Genomic DNA, 20,355 nt, shown 5'->3' on the forward strand with positions numbered 1-20,355 from the left:
TTTTGTCACAGGCAATGGTTTATCATCCTCTTTCTCACTAACCTTTTATACAGTCTGGTCCATCAGAACAACACTTTTTCCCAATAGCAAATGGTGGAATGGGTAATTGAGATGCAAATTTATTGTACTTTTAGCCTCTTACTCTTTTACAGTTTATGTTGGCTTTAGGTTAATGATTCAGGAGCACAAATGACCTTAATATCCTTTACAGAAGTGTTTCTGGGATCTTTACCTGAGATCTGCAGGTACTTATACACCTTGCCTACAATTTTGTCGCGTATGGCAAATCCAAACACCAGCGAAGTATCTGGATTTCTGTCTAACTGTGCTTCTCTGCCTATAACAGCAACCTTTGACTCTGGACCTGGCCCTTGGGTGCTGCTTCTCGTGTGGTCACTTACCACACAAGAATCCAGCAATTCCCAAAGAGGCAGGCAAGAGAGCCAAACATATACTGTATGGAAGGAACTGGAAGGGATGGAGCCGTCAGTAAGAACCCAGGGTCAAAACCAAGGAGTCAACACAAGGTACAGGACCAGGAAAGTGGGAACCAGGAAACAGCGGTAGCAGGGATCAGAGCACCCAGGAACAAGCAAACTAGGCCTTTAACAGGCAATGAGTTAGCTCAGAACTGGGGATTTTATACTCTGAGCACCTATGACCAGACTGACAACTGCTAAACAAGCCATGCCTACCTGAAAAATAAATGTTTAACAATATCAATGTTTCCTAGTGATTCATAGAAGCTGAGATAAATACATACATACATAAATACATACATATGTAGGCAAATACCATCCCACCTAAATTTATGCCAGCGACCTACAGAGGTATAACAGACTGCATAGAACATGTAGGTCACTGGCATAAATCCAGGTGGGATGGTATTTGCCTACATATATATGTATTTATTTTATTAGAAATACATACATAACCAAAACCTGCCTCCAAGCCAGGAATTCGAAAATAAGCTGGGAGCAACATCCAAGGGGTTGGTGAGTGACATGTTGCTCGTGAGCCACTGGTTGGGACTCACTGGTATATAGTGTATTTATGTATCATTATACATAAAACAAATTTAGTTAAGGTTTCTTTAATCAAAGTAAAAATGGTTAAAATGTAACAAAGAATAAATGACATACATACATAATGCTGTGCCATACTTGGGAAAATATTGTCCTGCAGAATGCTTGAGCTCTTTCCTATTACCAATTTCCCAAAATTCATATTTATATTCCCTTTGCTATGACTATGCTTAGCCTCATCAATTCAGTTGCTGAAGCCAGAGGTACAATCAGCCTGTTTTGGCCGGGACCAGATGTACGGCTCAGATAACAAGCTTCCTGCTCACAGATCAGATGCAAATTTATTGGTGTGCCTTTAGGAAAATAGCTCAAATTGGCAGTGCCTTCACTTGGTACATACTTCCTAATGAGCTGAATACTACAGGACTGGGAATATGTAAAAGACATCCAAATGCGCTCATTAGTTTAATTCTGTTAGCATTTTCTCCCTTTAATTATTTCACCTTGTCCTTCCCACTGATCTGCCTGCAGATAAAAAATGATCTGCAAAATAAATGGGGAAAAAAATGAGCAATTATTGCAACGCTAGCTTATTACCTTGAATGAATATATTTATGCAGTTAAAGAGGTAATAGGTGATTGTTATTTACACTTTAGTAGGCTGCACTCATCAGCTGCAAGTTTTTCTGTTTTAAAGCACAAGGAAAAGCAAAACACAACAATGGCGGAGATATATCAGTGTTTGTTTTTAGTGCTTTAAAAACACTAATGGTTTAAGTGCAAAAACAAACCCACTAATGCTGCTTGTGCGCTGCTGTTTCATCACCTATGACAGCACACGAGAAACTGAAAAGGAACAGTTGAGTGTAAAAATGAACCTGGGTAAAATAGAGAGACTGTGCAAAATAGTTCAATAGTTAGGCAAAAATTTAATCTATAAGGGCTGTAGTGAACAGATGTCTAACATAATGGCCACAACACTACTTCCTCCTTTATAGCTCTCTAACCTGTTAGCAGTCAGTACCCAGTCAGTGACTTGAGGGGGGGGGGGCATATGGGACATAACTGTTCAGTTAGTTTGCATTTGAATCTGACCTGCGTGCTCACAAACTAACGCAGAGGTTAGAGAGCTGAAAGCAGGAAGTAGTGTCTGGCTATTATGTTAGACATCTGCTCACTCCAGCCTCTATAGATTACATTTTTGCCTAACTAACTATATTACAAATATTTTTTATTTTGCACAGTTTATCCATTTTACCTAGTTTCATTTTTACGCTGAATGGTCCTTTAAGAACGGGTGGGGAAATGTTGTACATATGCAGTTGTGAAAATCGTCCATCTTGATGACGTCAGTCTTGTAGAGATGACAACCGCGACTGAAGTTGCTCATTTTTCTATGGAATAAATTCCCCCTTTATAATATACTTTATATTTACAGTAGGATAATTTGGATAGGCCAGTCTAGTATTCTTTTAAATATTCTGAGATCATTTCAGATGCTAAATAGAGTCACAAGATTGTTATTGCTCCCAGTGGCCTCAAAGCAGGTGCTCATTTTTGAATTTCTGAATAGGAAGCAAGTTTTGGGGACATAAAGACCATGTGTACAGCCAATAAGAGCCGCCTGTAGGCTGCCAGTACCGATTGGCCTACCAAATAACCAATCACAGCCCTTATTGGTCACCCCAAGGAACTTTTTTCATGTTTTTATTGCTCCCTAACTTTTTTATATTTAAATATTGCCCAGAGCTAAAAAGTTTGGGGACCCCTGACAAAACAACATCAAATAACAAAACCCCGTCCCCAAGAGACGAAAAACACAGGAAAAAGATACAAAAAGAAGACATCCAACAACCTGAAAGTGAAATAAAAATTGCAAATTGTTGGCGCAACGTATTAAAAGGAAACAAATAGATGGAAAAGGTCTTAATAGCAAGAATCTTATTAGTACCTAAAAGAGATACAAATACACATTTTCAAACAGCAATGGTTCCAACGCCAAATAATCCTTAGGTTTCTGTTTAATGTTTATCCTTCTGTGTTGGTTATCATTCACTAACAGGACCATGGATGAGCTGCCAGTGTGCATCCAAGGGTTTCCTTGGGCTATAAGGGTTTGCCCATCTGGATGTGCCCAAGCTGTTCTATGCAGCGGGAAGATTGTTTTTATTGTTACAACATTATATCTGCAGATCACTTCAATTTGTAGCTTCTAATAGATCCCAATCACAAATATTGTGTCTGTTTGAATGACACAAAATGATACTTGTCCATTAATAATCATTGTTTGTACATTTTTTTTTAATGATAAGACATCAAGGGGAACAAAGGTTCTGTAATAACTCAAGAAACTAAAAACATTTTAAGAGCATCAGCCCTTGCAGGTTACTATACAAACCAGCAGATGGCACTGAGTTCCTCTTGTAAATGAGTTGAAAGAAATCTTCTTTATGAAAAATAGCATAATATAGAACTAGAGGATCTGGAGACCTTGGGGCATGTCTACAGACACTTAATGATCGCCCATTTGATAGTAGATATGTTTTGTATTCACATAGAGGCAGATTATTAAAAGGTCATTTGGGATTTCCTTAAAGAAATTAGTTCAATGTTCCCCACTTTCCCAGCTTGTGTATCAATTGCTTTTAACTGTGGGTTAAACCTGTCATTAATCATTATAGGGGTAAATGATCATCCTGGTGCTATAAGGAAAGTTCTAAATATTGGAGGGGTTAATAATGAATACTTGAATGCATTATAATTCATTATGAGTTTAAAGGACATGTAAACCCTCCACCAAAAAATTTAATCAGTGAACAGCTTCTTTGAAATCTTTAAATACCTGCCACTCTGGCTCTTAAAGGGTTAATACTAAGGCTGCAGCATCCCCTTAATCACATGGGATCCCTTCTTCCCCTCTAACTCACTCGGCCCCCTCCCTTAGGAATTGACTCTGGCTCTTGGTTTACTGAATAGGCACAGTTCTTCTTAACTCAGGTTAGCAAACATGCCCTTCAGTCTAGCAGCCAATGAAGAGGTGGCACTGCTGGTTTCCATAGAAACTCTGCTCTAGCTGTGCACTCTTCTGGAGAAATTTGTTTTTTTTCTATTAACCTTCTGTCCTAAGCTCAGTTTAACCATTACAGGGCACAATCCAAGCCAAACTTTTTATCAAAGTAAGTTCTGCCGGTGTAAGCCTGCATTCATCATTGTACTTTACAGCGCACATGTGCTGTTTGCAGATGTCAATTTTACTGATGATGTCAGAGGGAAAATGGTCACTAGGTTAATGTTGCTATTTTGTTTAGGAAAATGTGATGGCGGACAGAGGGGATATATGCAGTACAAATGGTGTGGTTTGGGTGGAGGAGATGTGCCCAACTTATATACATTGTGGGAAAATGTAGGGTTTACATGCCCTTTAAGCCAGCACGTTTTTATGTGCAATAGATCTTGCTAGACAAATTTAATTACCTTCTATAAGGAGGTGAGCAGAAGCCTAGATATTAAAGTGGCTGTGGATTTGATCTATGTACAGGTTTCTAAAGCATACAGTACCACACAAAAGGTTACTGATTACAATTAGAAATACATATTCATTATTGGATAGAGATCTAGCTTAAAAATAGGTTAAAAGGGGTCATATAGTCTCCTCACCAGCACTGTCATAAGTTGAGGGGCCAAAAATGAATGGAACCTATGTCAACATGTGCTCCTTGAACTTCCATATAGCTGCACTCTGTGCAATTACCTTGCATTGTGGGAAAAAAACATGACTGCACTTGAAATTGTACTTTGCTCACTGCACTTGTGGGCAGAAATGTACCAAATTGTATTTTGTTGGGAGCCTCCTTAACATGAGAATGATTTGGTGGCTATTGTGTATAACCGACTGTGCAACTCTAAGAAGTAACAGGGTTTACTAAAGTTAATAAATGACTCTGTTGCATATAATAGGGCATTAGCTCTAGGAATGAAAATATAATTTTGTTGCTTATTTAGGACCCTTTTCCCAAAGGAAGGATATTAATAAGCTATTAAAGTGTAGAGACATGCAAGTAAATGTAACAGGAATTTAAATTATGAAGAAACTTATGTTTGTAATTGCTAAAGAAAAAGTATTTGCAATTGACAGGGACAGAGACTGAAAATGATAATGACACATAAAAAGAGCAAGAGGCTACCATCTTAAAAGAAATACAGAGAGAAAGAAAGAAAGGCAAATTCAGTTTATTATCATTTCCTAATGTGGGTCATTGGTGAAATATACTTTGGCTGGCATTATGTTCATTTTCTATTGGTGACCTATTGGTGAGATTATCTATTGTTAAAGGGTCAAACTAACTGTTTTCACGGGAAGGAGGTAGTAACTTGCTAAAAAAATGCTTCTTTAGTTCTTTTAACTAAATGTATTTAAAAATATAGAGAAAACATTGATTCAACACAAGCCCTGGGATATCTGTTAATATACAGCAGCTTTAAAGGGCATTATAGTCTATGCCGCTGTATGAAATGTTTGGGCAGACACACACATCAGATTTTCCTTCATTTAAAAATGATTTTTTTTGGCCTGGGGCAATTGAGATAAGAACAATTCAATTCATAAAAACTTACCTCATGGATTATCAGGTGAAAACTCTACTGAAGTCTATGGAAAAAAACTGGAACTGCATTTGAAGAAAAGTTTATTCTCCTTGGATTGAATCTCATCCATGTGTTTTCACATGATACACCATGAGATAACTTTTTCTTATTGAAATGAATGTGGGCTAATATTTGGTGTTTTTAATTACAACTCTATACACTTTCCTAAATATTCTACTTTAATTGTAGTGTGTGGGGTGAGGGGCAATTCCCTGAAATACTGACACTGGTTTCACCTCACAAACAGCCATTCATTTTTTAAATACAATTTTGTTGCTTATATTCAAAGGTAAAATAAATAGTGCAGCTAAACTATGGCTTTGTTTTAGTGGTTGGTAAATGTTAATGCTTTGGCTTTAGTTTAAATTTATCACAGTCTTTTTGTAAAAATCCGTAGCTGTTAATTCCACCAGGGTTAAAAATCATCCTGTCAGGCAGCCCATTCGTTTGTGCTTTTATGTTCCAGAGGAGAGGAAATTAGTAGGATCATCAATAAATGTTATGTCTTTGCGCATTTTTCTCATAAATGTCCCATAGGAGCCCTTGCAATGTTAATCTTTTAAAAGGGGTATTTTTTCTTCCCCAAGAATAAACCATTTAATACACTAAACATAAATGGACTTTTACCTCTGAAAACAGAAGAAACTTCCATCAGCGGTTGAACTTTGTGGCTGGCAGTTTATGCCAGAGTATATACTAGCTCTTCCCTGACTTCCGATACTGAAAAGATGGCGTGAGATGGTCAGTTGCTTGTTTTACAGGGAATTGGGGTACACAAAGGTCATCAATTATGAGCTGCAAAAAAAAAAAGCCATATAAAAGCACAACCATTACTGTGCCATTGTCACTGGAAAATAAAACCAGAGTGCATTTAAATGTTCAGTTTGCATGCCACTGGTTTACCCAGCAAATAATTCTGTACAGTGGTATAACTAGAAGTTACAGAGCAATATCCTTCACAACACTCCTGCTACTGCCCAAAATTGAAGACCCCAAAAGGGATAGAGCTTCTTGGGAGTAGGCAAGGTTGCAAGGTTTGGGAGGCAGATCTGATTGTCTTTGTGCAGACCAAGATGGGCCTACAGGGTCTGCTTCCTCTGTAGGTATGCCCCTGACTGGGGGTATTGCCCTGCCCTTTGAGTAGTATGAGGCCCCATTGTTTTTTGATGGTGGCCCTGGTGAGTTGGCTTTGTCCTTTTGCAGAGCTGTCAACCTCTGATGCTCATTTCAAGGGGGAATCTTGCAGTGCGAGTCAATGGGGGGGGGGGTGGATGATGATTATTATTATATATCAGTGTGCCTAAATATTTGTAAATAAGCTCTATAAAAGGTACTGCAGTCACAGGAAAAACATTTACAAAAGATTTCTGTCTGTTTACCACTGTGTATGCTTTCTATGGTATAGTCTTATGGTACAGTCCTAGCCAGTAATTGTACTTCAGAAAAGTGTCCACTATATGTCCTGAACAAGGTATTTGTTTACCTCAACTGTATTGTAAGACACATGTTTGTTATATAAATACATGTGCTGCGTAAATTTCTGGCGCTATATAGGTAAATGACATACCTCCCAACATGTGAAAAATGCAAAGAGGGACATAAAGAAATGGTACACATAGTGCAGCAAATTTTTTGGCAGATTATGTAAAGTTTGAACATATTTCTGTGGGTTTTGGGGTCTTGTTTTATGTGTTATTACAGTTTTACTAATGAATGTGAAATTGCCCCTAAGGCTAATGCCACACAATGCATATGGCGTATATTTTCAGGAAGCTGAAAAACACTTGCCGAAACATCAGCTGTTTATATTGCACACAAAAGGAGTGTGCTAAACTTTTAGTACTGCGTGCCTGTGTTCATTGATTAACTTGTATGGAACCCTAATGTTTCTGATGGTGACCCTGCACCCCAGAAATTCTGATGTAGCTAGTTTGCATTCTGTCTGTAAAGTAGTGATCTTTGTGGGTGAACATTTGGTTTAGGGTGCCCCATAAATCATGAAGGATAAAGTACATTTGAGGTGAAAAAATGTATTTGCTGCCCTTGATATAAGTATGTTTGAATAGTTGATACCACATTTTTATATGTCGGTACCATTTTTATGACCAAAGAGGACCCTGCTAAATAATGGGACTTCTGTACAATTGCATCAGGTTGCTGCCTATAACTTGCTCTTTACGATACATAAAGCACTAAGGAAATATGCAGATATATGCAGTGTACCTGTCAAACCTTTCAAAATAATTTCTCATAGAAATAAAGTCTTAGTGAAATTACAGTAGTAAAGTGCAACTATATGAGGGCTGACTCCAGAAATAACATTTACACATGAACAGTAACCTCTTTACCCAATGTAACTTTATGTCTCCGGAACATTTATTCTGTCGTTATGTTCTCCTAAATCCTTGGACACATCGTGTGCTATAGAACTTAATATGTCATGGCCTTAGGAATGAATGGCAGCCGTAACAATGCAGTAACTTACAGTTCCCTATGAATTACAATTCCATTATAAGGGAAGGTTATGAGACAGCGCACTTTCTTATTTGTTAATCCCAGGCTCCACTTTTATATGTTTATATTACTTCTTAGCTGTGAATCCATGCCATTTATTCACATTTGTTACAGGTTGTCTAATCTAATTTTATGCCTGTGCTGGTTTATTAGTTTTATTTGTAAAAGAGAATCTGTAGGATAAATACCCCTGGGTGATTTTCTCACTAGAGATACCCTAATCATCATAAACTAAGAGCAGGGCTGTCACCTGCCTTGTAACAGAACAGCTGTAACTGCTTGGGGAAAAGAGACTTCTTCAGCTGTTAACTATGACACTGCCTTGAAATTCAAATATTTACACTGCAGAAACTGATCCAGGGTATTGATGTGTGGGCTAGCCTGAAGCCCATGGGCCAGGCGGTTTCAGGCCGACACTCGTACAATATTGACGGGTCTCAGGTGGGTTTGAGCTGAGCTCTCTCTTCCACCCTCCCCACTCCCTCCCTTTGGGACTTCAGATATGGGGTGGTGGGCTTGGGTCTATTAATAGAGGTGTATGCCAGGTTGGGTTCGGGATAGGGTTGGGCGTTAGTGATTTGCGGGTCAGCTCAATACCTGGAGGACCTGGGTTAGACGGGTTTGGGATGACCTCGGCACGTAAATTGCGGGTTGGGTTGTGGGTTTGGGTTGAGCTCTTCCGCTCACCTGCCCGCAACCTAACACTGCCAGCTTCGTCTTCCGGCTCTCTAATTTATAGGCGCGGTCCCAACATGCCCCGTCCCATTTGTGACATCATTGTGGGGTGGGCGTGGGTCTATAAATAGAGGGGAGAAGCCAGGTCAGGTAGGGTTAGGGTTAGGGTCAGGTGCAAGTTTAGGATTTCTCGACCTCACTTTCTGGTGTGTCCACCCATATATCACTAATCCAAGGGAAAGGGATCCTCTGTTCAATGGTTTCATCCAGTTTCACAATTCCAGGGAAGGCTGATCCCAGAGGCTCCTGATCTCAGGGCATCTTTAGAGCACCATGCACATTGATATCTGGACACCTATTGCAACTGCTTAACAAAATACTGCTCTGCAACTTGCATCAACAAAATGTAATTTGCAGGCAATATACTTTCAAAAGAGGAAAGTACTAGAAGACCAGTGGCTGCAAGGGTTTGTGTTAATCAGGATGATTCAGAAAGTAGTTGCCCCACTGTATTTAACAAAGTGTTAACATAAAACACGGTGTCAGATGTCTACTGGTAAACTGCATTCACTTCCGGCCCAGATTTCCAGATTAATTTTTTGAGGAATCGTACAATTTTAGCACTAAAAACTGCATTTTACAAATTACTTGAAAACACAATTTTTTTCTTAATTTATCAAATTTAAAAACACTGCAAGAGGTTTGAACATGCACCACATACACACTTTGTCTCAATACCAACAGTCTCTGAATTAGCTAAAAACTATTAGTCACTATAAAGACTGACAGACTGCAACATAGTTGAACTGAAAGAAGACACAAATAAACCCCATAATACAGAAACAACAAAACATACTGAATTAGTTTTATATGATTAACCGGAGAGTCAAGATAGGAATACACCTGCTTTATTTTTGAGCATTAAACAGTAGGTCAGAGCTTGTTTTGTTTTGTGCTACTATCATCTTAATCATCATTTACTTATTATACAACACATTAGAGTGCTTTGTTAAACAAAGGCACTTACAAAGAAATTTCCACAGCTATTAAATCTTTGTACCTTGACAAATCCCCTGGTCCAGGCAGATTCTTCTATAAACTTCTTCAACCAAATCTTGGTCCAAAACCACCTTAGTTTATGCTTTTCAACCTGTTGCTCTACTTAATGTGGACTTTCAACTTTTAACGAAAACAATGGCAAATAGTAATAAAGTTTATTCTACATGTACATCCTTTATTTGGAATGGGAAGAACCCCTGTAAGCCTACTTAAAAGAGATACTGACACCAGAAATTAAACCTTTTTTTACATCTATCATAACATTGTCTTTGCATGACCTTCATTTTTTGACAGGCTGAGAAGGGACAGTCAGATTGGCAAAATAGTCAGGTTTAGGAACTTCAAGTAACAATTATTTACAAAAGCAAATCTCTCAGCGAAAATCAATCAACATGACCTATAGGCAACTTTTTATGTATATTCATATTTTGAGGAGTCATTTTTTAGTGTCAGTATCACTTTAAGCAATTACTGTACATATTAATGGTGGATACAACTTCCCTGATATTAGGAAATATAACTAGGACTGATCTTTATGCTCATTCCAGAAATTTTCCATCCAGTCTATTTTTGCATACACATGAAGAGAGCTGGGTAGAAAACCCACTGATCCCTAATGTTAAGCTAACAAGGCACCACTCCCGTAATTTCCCCTTGATACAAAATGAAGTATTCCAAGGTCGCTCTCCCATACATCCTTTTCATATGTGGTACATGAGAGGAAATTAACTTGCTTTTTTCCAGGCACAAAGTTACTCTAGTAAAAATTTTAAACTATTATCAGTCTTGGATTGGGAGAATCTACTTGCTACATTTATAAACTATCAACTCCCTTTAGAAGAGCTATATTTTCCATACAGTTTATTATCAGCAGTATCGCCTTAAAATTACTCTGAAGCATAATTGCCTTAAATATGGCTCTGCTGAAATAGCCTTGTTTCACTGTTTCTGGTCATGCCTTTATATTAAAAAGCTTTGGATATTAAGCAGAAAATTTGCTTAACTAGTAGAAAACTACTGTTTATCATATCCACAGTAATGCAGTCCCTTCACTGTATCTTTTTAAAAGCAAGTTATTTCATGTGTTTCATATGGATTGGCTATAAACGGTGGTGCAACATGCATCATGACTTCAGAAGAATCACTGTGAATTAAATAGGCTTTTGAGCTTTGGAGGGACGGGGAGAGTACGATAGAATGTGGAAGGGAATTTTAGAGACAGGCGGAAACTGGGCGGAAGTCATTCAACTGTGAATGGGATAAAGTCATGGGAGGAAAAGAGAGGCCAAGGTCAGAAGCAGAGTGTAAGGTGCATGAAGGAGTGTGTTTTGGGATCAGAGCTGAGATATGATTTTAACAGAAATTTGTAGTTGGGGGATATAAAGAAGCCATTTATTGGGCCCTTGTTAGGAGTGGTATAAGCAATTCGTTCATGCAATACTTTATAGTCCACTGATATAGCTCTTCTAGAGGGCCACAAAATTGTATTATATTTAGGGATTTTTCTAATTTCCTCGAGGGGGGAGGGCTTCGAGAGGGACAAAGTTCATTGGTATTTGAATGCTTGCTCAGCATCCGTGCAAAGAAATTGATAACAACCTCAATGCCTCATGCAGATACCAGTTTAATATCTTTATTTTGTTACTGTTTGACTCAAGGCTTTGCCGGAAGATGATGCTACAGTAAGCTAATATTGCATCTGTCCCTAATAACTGGATCAAGAAACTGATTGAAAACAAATTGATACACAAATCCCAGTTTGTACCCTGAGTGAGCATGGCCAAAAAAAAAAAAAAAAAAAAAATGAAAAATACATTCAGTACATATAAAAAGAAATTATCATTGTTGGATTTGATGAAATGGTGCAGTAGGCAATAAGAATCATCCACTTCACGTACTTGATTGCTTGTCATTGTGGTTTGTTTCAACTTCTCTCTTCAGACACAAAATTAAGACTGAAACATAAAGCAATAATTATTTACTTCCTTCAGAAATGTATATTTATTTCTCTTCTGCTAACCATGATCAGTTGGTTGGAATCTGGTAAAGGCTAGGCCCTTGTTGACTTTGGGCAGGGATTAAGTTAATCCTGCACCAAACAAACTGAAAAGTATTGTCTGACTCAAAATCAGTTATGCCTGAAACCTGATGGACTGCATGAGGAAATGCATGGGTAGGACTGCCAAGCCTTTAGCCTAATTTACAAATCCAATTTTATCTTAAAAAATATATAAAAATGAAATGAAAAAAATTCTTACCCAAGTGTTTGTATTCCTGAAATGACTTTATTGTAATGCATTTTTCTTCCCTTGAAGTCTGTCTAAAAATGCGTTATTTACCCTTTAAAAAAATAATAAAGGAAAGGTAAAACTGCAAAAAGTTTTATTTTACCATGTTAAACTTTTGAGACATTCTACTGATTGTAGTGTCAACGCTATCAAACATTGTCATGGAAATACAGAAATATACACAGACGCTGCAGGATGCCTCATGAATGCCGAATACAAAGAAAACCTTGACAGAGAAATGGAATTTTTCTGCATGTGGTTCATAAAATAATGATTTTTTCCTTCCTCACATTTTTGCTGTTTTTAAAATGACACAAACCCTGGTGCTGACTACAGGTGAAGTCATGATATGCATGTTATTGTGTATTTTATTATTTAGGCACAAAAATAATTTGATAGTACTTTATATTTCATTCATGTATATATATCTCTGGAAAATACAAGTGGCATTAGATTATTTTATGGAAACAATAATAAGATAAACAAGCTTTACTGAACACTTCAATCTCATTAAATCTAAATCTACAGTTAACTAAGATATTTTGGGGGGGTTTACGCAATAAAAGGTGAAAAGTTTGCTACAGGTTGTAATCGCCTACAGCAACCAATTAGCGGGCATCATTTGCTGGTCAACTGTTTAGGGCTGTGGTAGACGAGGAGATTAGTCACCCGCGACAAATCTCCCTTGTCGTGGGCGACTAATCTCCCCAAAATGCCATCCCACCAGAATGTAAATTGAGAAGTTTCCTCTCAAGGCACCGTGCCACGTATGCCATCTCACCGTCGATTTACATTTTAGCCGGTGGGATGTCATTTTGGGGAGATTAGTTGCCCGCGACAAGGGAGATTTGTTGCAGGTGACTAATCTCCCCGTCTGTCACGGCCCTTAAAGGCAAATATCTAATTGTCTGATATGGGTTACTGCACCTGGGAAAAACGTTGTTCCTTTCATTACTCATGGGGGTAAAGGTTTTCTTAATATAACTATTTTCTTTGGATAACTGTTCCTTGTACAATGGAATCCTCACACTAAGCATATTTTAATGGTGTCTTTCTGTACAGCAAGCATATTGTAGTGTTTGCCTTTTATTTGATAGGTTACTGCAATTATTAGATCTTTTTTATGTCCACCAATGATATTAGACCATAACCACACCTTCAAGGCCAAACCCAAACACTACTGCATTGTACAGAGATGTAGCGATCGCTTTGTGTCATGCAATCAGATCGAATGGTTAGCTGCTAAATGATTTGGCCATTCACAAATATATGCTGGTGGATCTGATAGCCCAAAAGGATGGATCTGAAATTGCCTGATTAAGTTGAAATGTAATATAATGTATTGCTATGTTTAGGGAATACAGCACTTTAAATAGGAAATCATCTGAGGTTTATATTGGAATTCTGATTATGGCTACAAGCAATGGTTATCAAAACATGCCATAGACCATGGTCCTTAGACTGACAGTGGATCCTTGAAAACAGATAAGGAGGATTTTAGCAAAAATAATGTGACAATATACGTAACAAGTACAGCAATCTAATCTAAAAGTTCTAATAATTCTGTACCTACCTCCTTCGCTCTTCCTGCTCTGTTAATCTACTTTCCTTTTCTTGCTTAATTCTTGTAACATCCAGTAATTCACTCTAAAATAGAAAAAGAATTACATATAATATTTAGCTATTTTTTTGCCAGTTGATTTTAAAATTTATTTTCAGCATGGTGCAAAAAGTCATATTCTGAGACAATATTTAATTCCAATTTAATTCAGGTAGTTTTTTAACATTTTATTTAAACTATATACATTTCAAATCTGCTTTTCCCTAACCCAAAATAAAGAAAATTAGATCTATTTGACAGGTAGCACTTTCCTTCTATTCAGATGTTCTCTCATTCATCTTCCAGTTTGCCATTTTACACACTGCCTAGTTGTAGTGTCAGGCTGGCACACTGGGATAATAGGATAACTCCCAGTGGGCCCAGGTATCAGTGGGACCCCCTGTTTCCAAGCATTTGGCCTATGTCTTGGTTATTTCTATTTCTCTATGTGAACAGAGACTAGGTAGATAGAACAATAGATTAAAGCATGTTAAGATAAAAAACTAGGAAAAAAAGGTTACGCAAGGAGTGAAGGAAACGTAGTTTAGAGAGGGCCAATAAGCTAAGGTTCTGGTGGACCCCTGGCATTCCAGTCCAATGCTTCCTAGTTACCAGGGTAAAAGGCAACCCTAGCAACCAGATGAACCTGAGAACTGCAGAACTTAAGGCTAAATGATTCAGTTACTATAGAAATATAAAAAACTGAATAAAGTATAACAACACTGTCCAAACTATACTAATATTTAATTTCAAGGTGTCCTGACCCTTTACTTCATTGAACTCTGAGCCTCAGATAGCAGGGCAGGGACTTGCTGTGCCTAAAAGATACATTTTGCTTACAGTGCTGTAAATAACTAGTACAATTAGACATGAACAAATAATGATAATTAAAATCTGCCATTGGTAAATTGCACATTGAAAATAAAGAGAACACTGTCACATATTTTTTCAAACCAGTTATTCGTTATTTAGATACTCGCTTACTAGAGCTGGAAAGGATCAAAGCTGACTATCTGTCCCCCTGCAGTGCTCTCTGGCATATTTAGCTGAGCTGAGACTTTCTCCATGCAGAAGTGGAATATACAGCACACAGGCAGCTAATTGGTACTATTTCACCTGTAGGCTGAGCCCAATCCATGCCAGTCATGCATATCTATAACTATGAATAATTAAATAATGTATATGTTCAGCTTTACACACACACACACACACATATTTATCCAGAATGGTCAGAATTACAGAAAGGCTGTCTCCCATAGACTCCATTTTAATCAAATTCAGGTTTTAAAAATGATTTCCTTTTTTCTGTAATAATAAAACAGTACCTTGTATTTGATCCCAACTAAGATATCATGAATCCTTATTAATCCTTAATTCAATCTAGAGCTGGATCTTTGAGTGGGTATTTTACAAAATTCTTAAAAAAGGTACTTGTATCTTGCTCTACCATAACCTTTCCCTGTAAGTATCCATGTGCAGTTAACTTGACCAACAGAAATTTCAGTCCACAGCTTGAAAAAGCTTACTCTGAACAGTGTTTGCTGTGAGTCTGGGATGTGCAGGCATGGAAGAAAAGCACAGAGGCTCAGCTGCATATATAATCCTTTTAGGGGTGTTTATAAAAGGGCATTCATATGACAAAAGTTATGCTGCTATTATAGACTGCAATTGCCACCATATGCCTCTGTTTAGTCAAGGAACTTGTGTGAAATTGAACTATAAATATCAGTTATTAAGCCTCTCTGCAATGCGTCATCATTTTTTAAGCCAGCATCTTAAATATTTAAGGACCATGTGTCCCCACCCAAGATATTCTACAATGCCTGTAAGAATTTGCCAGTGATGACCAGTTTAATACAATCATTTTCATCACCCTTATGTAGTGTAAATATGCATGCAATTGTTAAGCCCAATACCTTTGCGGCTATAGGGATCTATAAGTCATTTTCCTGTTTATGTCATGTGGCACTCACTATAAACAGCACAGCCCTGCCTTTCTGGCGCTCTCTCCCTCTAGATTTCTTAGCTTTTTTGGTGTTTAAACACTATTTGACAGGAGCACTTGGAACCCTGATGTTTCATACTGGATGCTTTATTCATTAATAGTGACATATATAAGCTCCAACTCCCACTGTCTTACAGCTGGAAGAAATGATTCTCCCTGAGAGACAAAGCCCATAAATTCAAAATTAAACTATAAACAGGAGGCAATAATGAAACAGAAAGGAGAGAAATGATTCACAGAATGAAAAATGCTGCGGTAACTAAAGGTGGCCATATACATGTAGATTTTTAAAAGATTTTTTCAATATTGTACAAGTAAGCTTATTGGGAAAGCATCATTTAAAAGTATGATTTGTCCATCAATGAACCATATCAAGTGGTATCATCTAGTTAAAGCGCAAGCTGGAAGACAATGTGATGTATATGCCTTTGTATACGGTTCTCAAGTCGAACATTCTTTAGTGTATCCTTCATTTGGTGTGAAGCTTTCATTGCAAAACATTCAGTTTTCCTGCAAGGTATGCTTTTCGCAGTCCTGCAAACAATACATTAATATATATACTGGAACAAGGGCAGCACTCCTAGGATTTAAAGAATTGTGAGCAAAATGTAAATGCAAAAATAGAAAGGTTTATTACTCAACATTTCGGTCTCACCTTCATCTGGAGTGTTTTTCTGTGTGAGACCAAAACGTCGAGTAACAAACCTTTCTATTTTTGCATTTACATTTTGCTCACAATTCTTTAAATCCTAGGAGTGCTGTCCTTGTTCCAGTGCATTTTTTTTTGTACTAGCACCCAGGTTTTGTTGCTGCAAATGGTGTGCACCCTATGGACTATTTTGTATAGTTGTAATGATATATTTAACAATATATATTTATATTATATATATATAATGTTTATTTACTGCTATAATTTATAGAATTGAACGGTTGGTACCTGCAATCTTTTTCTCATCAAAGTGATGACACTTTGTCAATCCCACCAACGGACATTTTTTATTGTTTAAAGAGTTGCTAAATCTGCCCAATCAATTTTCTGACCGAAGTTGTCAGAAAGATTGCGAGATGTACAATCGTTTTGCGCACACCATGATAATTCAACGATTTTGTCGGATCGCACTGAAATTGGTCATTAAGTAAAGGGAAATCACTATGTGTACGGCCAGCTTAATACACCTGTCATTTATTAATTCTTCTACTAATTAGTTGTATTTTATAAGAAAAAATAGCTCCCCCCCAACTAAACAATATAAGGATATAAGAATTTGCCTTGGAGTGCTGGCATATGGTTAGGAAATGCAGAATGCTTGGGACCTAAGTTTTTACAGGGCAGCAATGTTTCCATAATCTGCAATATTCCATAATTTCCATAATCTGCAATATTATAATATTATTCATACCTTAAGACTGCTAAAATAATTTAAACAATAAATAGGATTGTTTTGTCACCAATATTCAGCTTTGTTACCATCAAGTACAAGGTGCTGTTTTATTATTATGGAGAAAAGGAAATCATTTAGAACAATTAGAATTATATACTTTTTAATGGAATCTATGGGAATTGGCCTTCCTGTAATTTAGAGCTACTGGATAATAGGTTCCTCGATAAGAGATCCCATACCCATCCAATACTAATTTTGTATAATTTCAGTATTTCAGACTTTTAGTATTTTTCGATGATTAGCGTAAATTTTGCAACTCTGTGCCGAGGAAAACGTCACAAATATAAAATGAATCTCACTGAAATAAGAAACTTTCTAAATATAATCAGATAAGAGTTCTGTACTGTTTATAAAATAATCACGTTACTCTTTGCAGATTCTAATTAACAGGTCTAATACATCCTTTGGGTGGGTTGCACCTTTAGCCAAAAAATTGTATTAAATCTTTCAAACTGACCGCCTTTGATGGAAACTCTGTTTCTCTACATGCAGGGTGTGTGCCAGAGTCAGTTATTTTGTTAGATTTTGTATGTGTTGGAGTCAGTTATTTTAGTGAGTTCTAATCTTCTAGGCAAACGCTGCCCCCCATAAAAGATGTATTACACCTACCTGTCCATTAAAATCTGACCCTGACTTCTGCATGAGGAGAGAAAGATTGTTGAGAGGGAGACCATGATGAATTCAATTATTTCACATTTCCATTCCTGTCTACAAATATGTAGATGCATAAACCAATCTATAAAGAATAACCTGCCCAATATTACTATGGATATACAGGTATGAGAACTGTTAGCCAGAATGCTTGGGACCTAGGGTTTTCCAGATAAGGAGTCTTTTCATAATTTGATCTCCACACTTTAAGTCAGTGATCCCCAACCCGTGGCTTGTGAGCTTGTTGCTCACCAACTCCTTGGATGTTGCTTTCAGTGCCCCAAAACCAGGTAGTTATTTCTGAATTCCTGATTTGGTGGCAAGTTTTGGTGGCAAGATTTACTACCAAATAAAGCCTCCTGTAAGCTGATAGTGTGCATAGAGGCTACCTAATAGCCAATCTTAGCCCTTATTTGGCACCTCCATGAACTTTTATAATGCTTGTGTTGCTCTCCAAGTCTTTTTACATTTGACTGTGGCTCATGATTAAGAAAGGTTGGGGATCCCTGCTTTAAGTCTGCTAAAAAAATCATTAAATCATTGGATCATTAAATCCAATAAGTATTAATTATATCTAAGTTGGGATAAAGTACAAGGTACAGTTTTATTATTACAGAAAAAAAGGAATTATTCAATTAAAACAGAGTCTATGGGAGGTGGCCTTTACATAATTTGGAGCTTTTTGGATTACGAGTTACTAGATAATGTATCCCATACCTGTGCAATATAAGTAAATCTTTTTTTAAATAAGATACATTTTTGCCTCAAATAAATACATCTCCAAACTTTTATTCTATTCAGACAGATACCAATACCAGCAATTACATCTGTGGAGCTCAGAAACCTTGATGAGGCAGAAACAGATGTTAGAATGTCCCAAAACTTCATTAAGAAAGTGAAATATATAATTACTTTCTTGAACGAGAAGCCAAAAAAACTCTAATGCCATTCTGGGAATAGCCAGAGGATTATCTAATATCGATGTACCGGGCAAAAGAATAGGAGGTGATTTAACAAATGTGAAATTCACTCTATGGTATGATTATAATAATGTATAAAAGGAAAATGGTTTCAAGGCTATATAAAAGATACATCACAGGAAAGAACAATGATTGATGTCACAGAGAAAAAGAAAGTGTGAAAAGGTTTTATGCAATATTTAGCAGAGGGAAAAAAACAAGTGTCTACAGCACATCGATGGCAAATGCAAAAGGCTGACAGGTTAATGCAATCGCACCTCTGTGACTGATTCATAAATGCTAGGAAAAATAAAGGTTACCTAACAACACTAATCAATTTTATTTGGCAAGTTCCTCTACTGCAGGCTCTGGGAATGCATTTCAATATGCAAGAAAGAAAAGTTGTAAAGGAAATGTTAAAATGCCTCAAAGGTATGATTTATAGTCAGATGTTGTGTTTCATACAAAGTCTTAGCACTAGTTTGCTACGAGTAACAGCTGCTGACATTAAAGTACACCCTTAACTTATTCATCTGCAATATCTTTGGGCATAATAAAAATAGTAATGTAGGTGCCAGGTCTACTCACCCCTGGCAACCAATCAGCAGGTAGCATTTTCTGTTCAGTTTGAAAGTCATATGATTGGTATGGGTTACTAAACTGAGTAGAAACTTAGAGACTTTTATTATATTACCTCATATTAAAAGACACAGTTATGATCTTAAAGTAAGGATGCACTGAATCTAGGTCAAATCCATGTGTTTGACCAAACCGAATTCTTAAAATCATGTGGCTTTTTGTCACATAAACACTGACATAAATATTATAGACTCCTTTACTACTCAATAAATAAAAAATATTTATTTCACTCCATTAAAAGCATTAACAACCCCATATGGACAGCCTAATGTGTTTCATGCTTACCCAGCACTTAATCATAGGCACCAAAGAGGAAATACAAATACAAAAAGTATATATATATATATATATATATATATATATATAGATCAAGCACCACCTCCCTCTAATTAAAACTAATCAGTGAGTGATACATCATCTACTTTGTCTTGGGCTAATGTATCACATGTTTAACTATTAACACTTGAGTTATAATCAGAGTATAAAACACTTGGGTTCGGCCGAGTCCCAAAATAGTGGATTCGGTGTATCCCTATCTTAAAGACATAGTTATCTCATAGACACCTAACGCGCAGCACTCGCCCAGCACCTGACCAGGGAACTAGCACTTATATTGTAATGTCACCCACTGTGACCTATAGCACTTATATATGCCTATTTGTGTCTGTAAATTACCCTCCCATAGAGATTGTAAGCTCTACGGGGCAGGGACCTCCATCCTCTTGTGTCTTTGACTCTTAACTTATTGCAACTGTATCTTGTATTCATTTGTGTCTATTTTAATACCCCTGTTTATATTAATGTAAGCAATGTAGAGGCCCAAGTAAGTGCATCTGAGCTTCATTCTCCTGTAA

At 37.1% G+C, this 20,355-nt stretch overlaps 1 protein-coding gene across 3 annotated transcripts in view; it reads right to left on the reverse strand.

Moving 5' to 3' along the window:
• Window positions 1–9,750: 9,750 nt before the first annotated feature.
• The window catches only part of epsti1 (epithelial stromal interaction 1 (breast)), a 28,529-nt gene continuing 17,924 nt past the window's right edge, over window positions 9,751–20,355 (reverse strand). For all 3 annotated transcript variants that reach the window (XM_002938048.5, XM_031897125.1, XM_012957749.3), the window contains exons 12-14: window positions 13,779–13,852; window positions 12,176–12,257; window positions 9,751–11,872 (exon numbers count right to left, since the gene is read on the reverse strand). In XM_002938048.5, coding sequence (XP_002938094.3) covers window positions 12,203–12,257; window positions 13,779–13,852 — 129 coding nt within the window. In that variant the 3' untranslated portion in view covers window positions 9,751–11,872; window positions 12,176–12,202. The remainder of the gene's footprint in view (window positions 11,873–12,175; window positions 12,258–13,778; window positions 13,853–20,355) is intronic.

The sequence above is a fragment of the Xenopus tropicalis genome, chromosome 2 (genome assembly GCF_000004195.4).
Source record: "Xenopus tropicalis strain Nigerian chromosome 2, UCB_Xtro_10.0, whole genome shotgun sequence".
Classification (NCBI taxonomy): Eukaryota; Metazoa; Chordata; class Amphibia; order Anura; family Pipidae; genus Xenopus; species Xenopus tropicalis.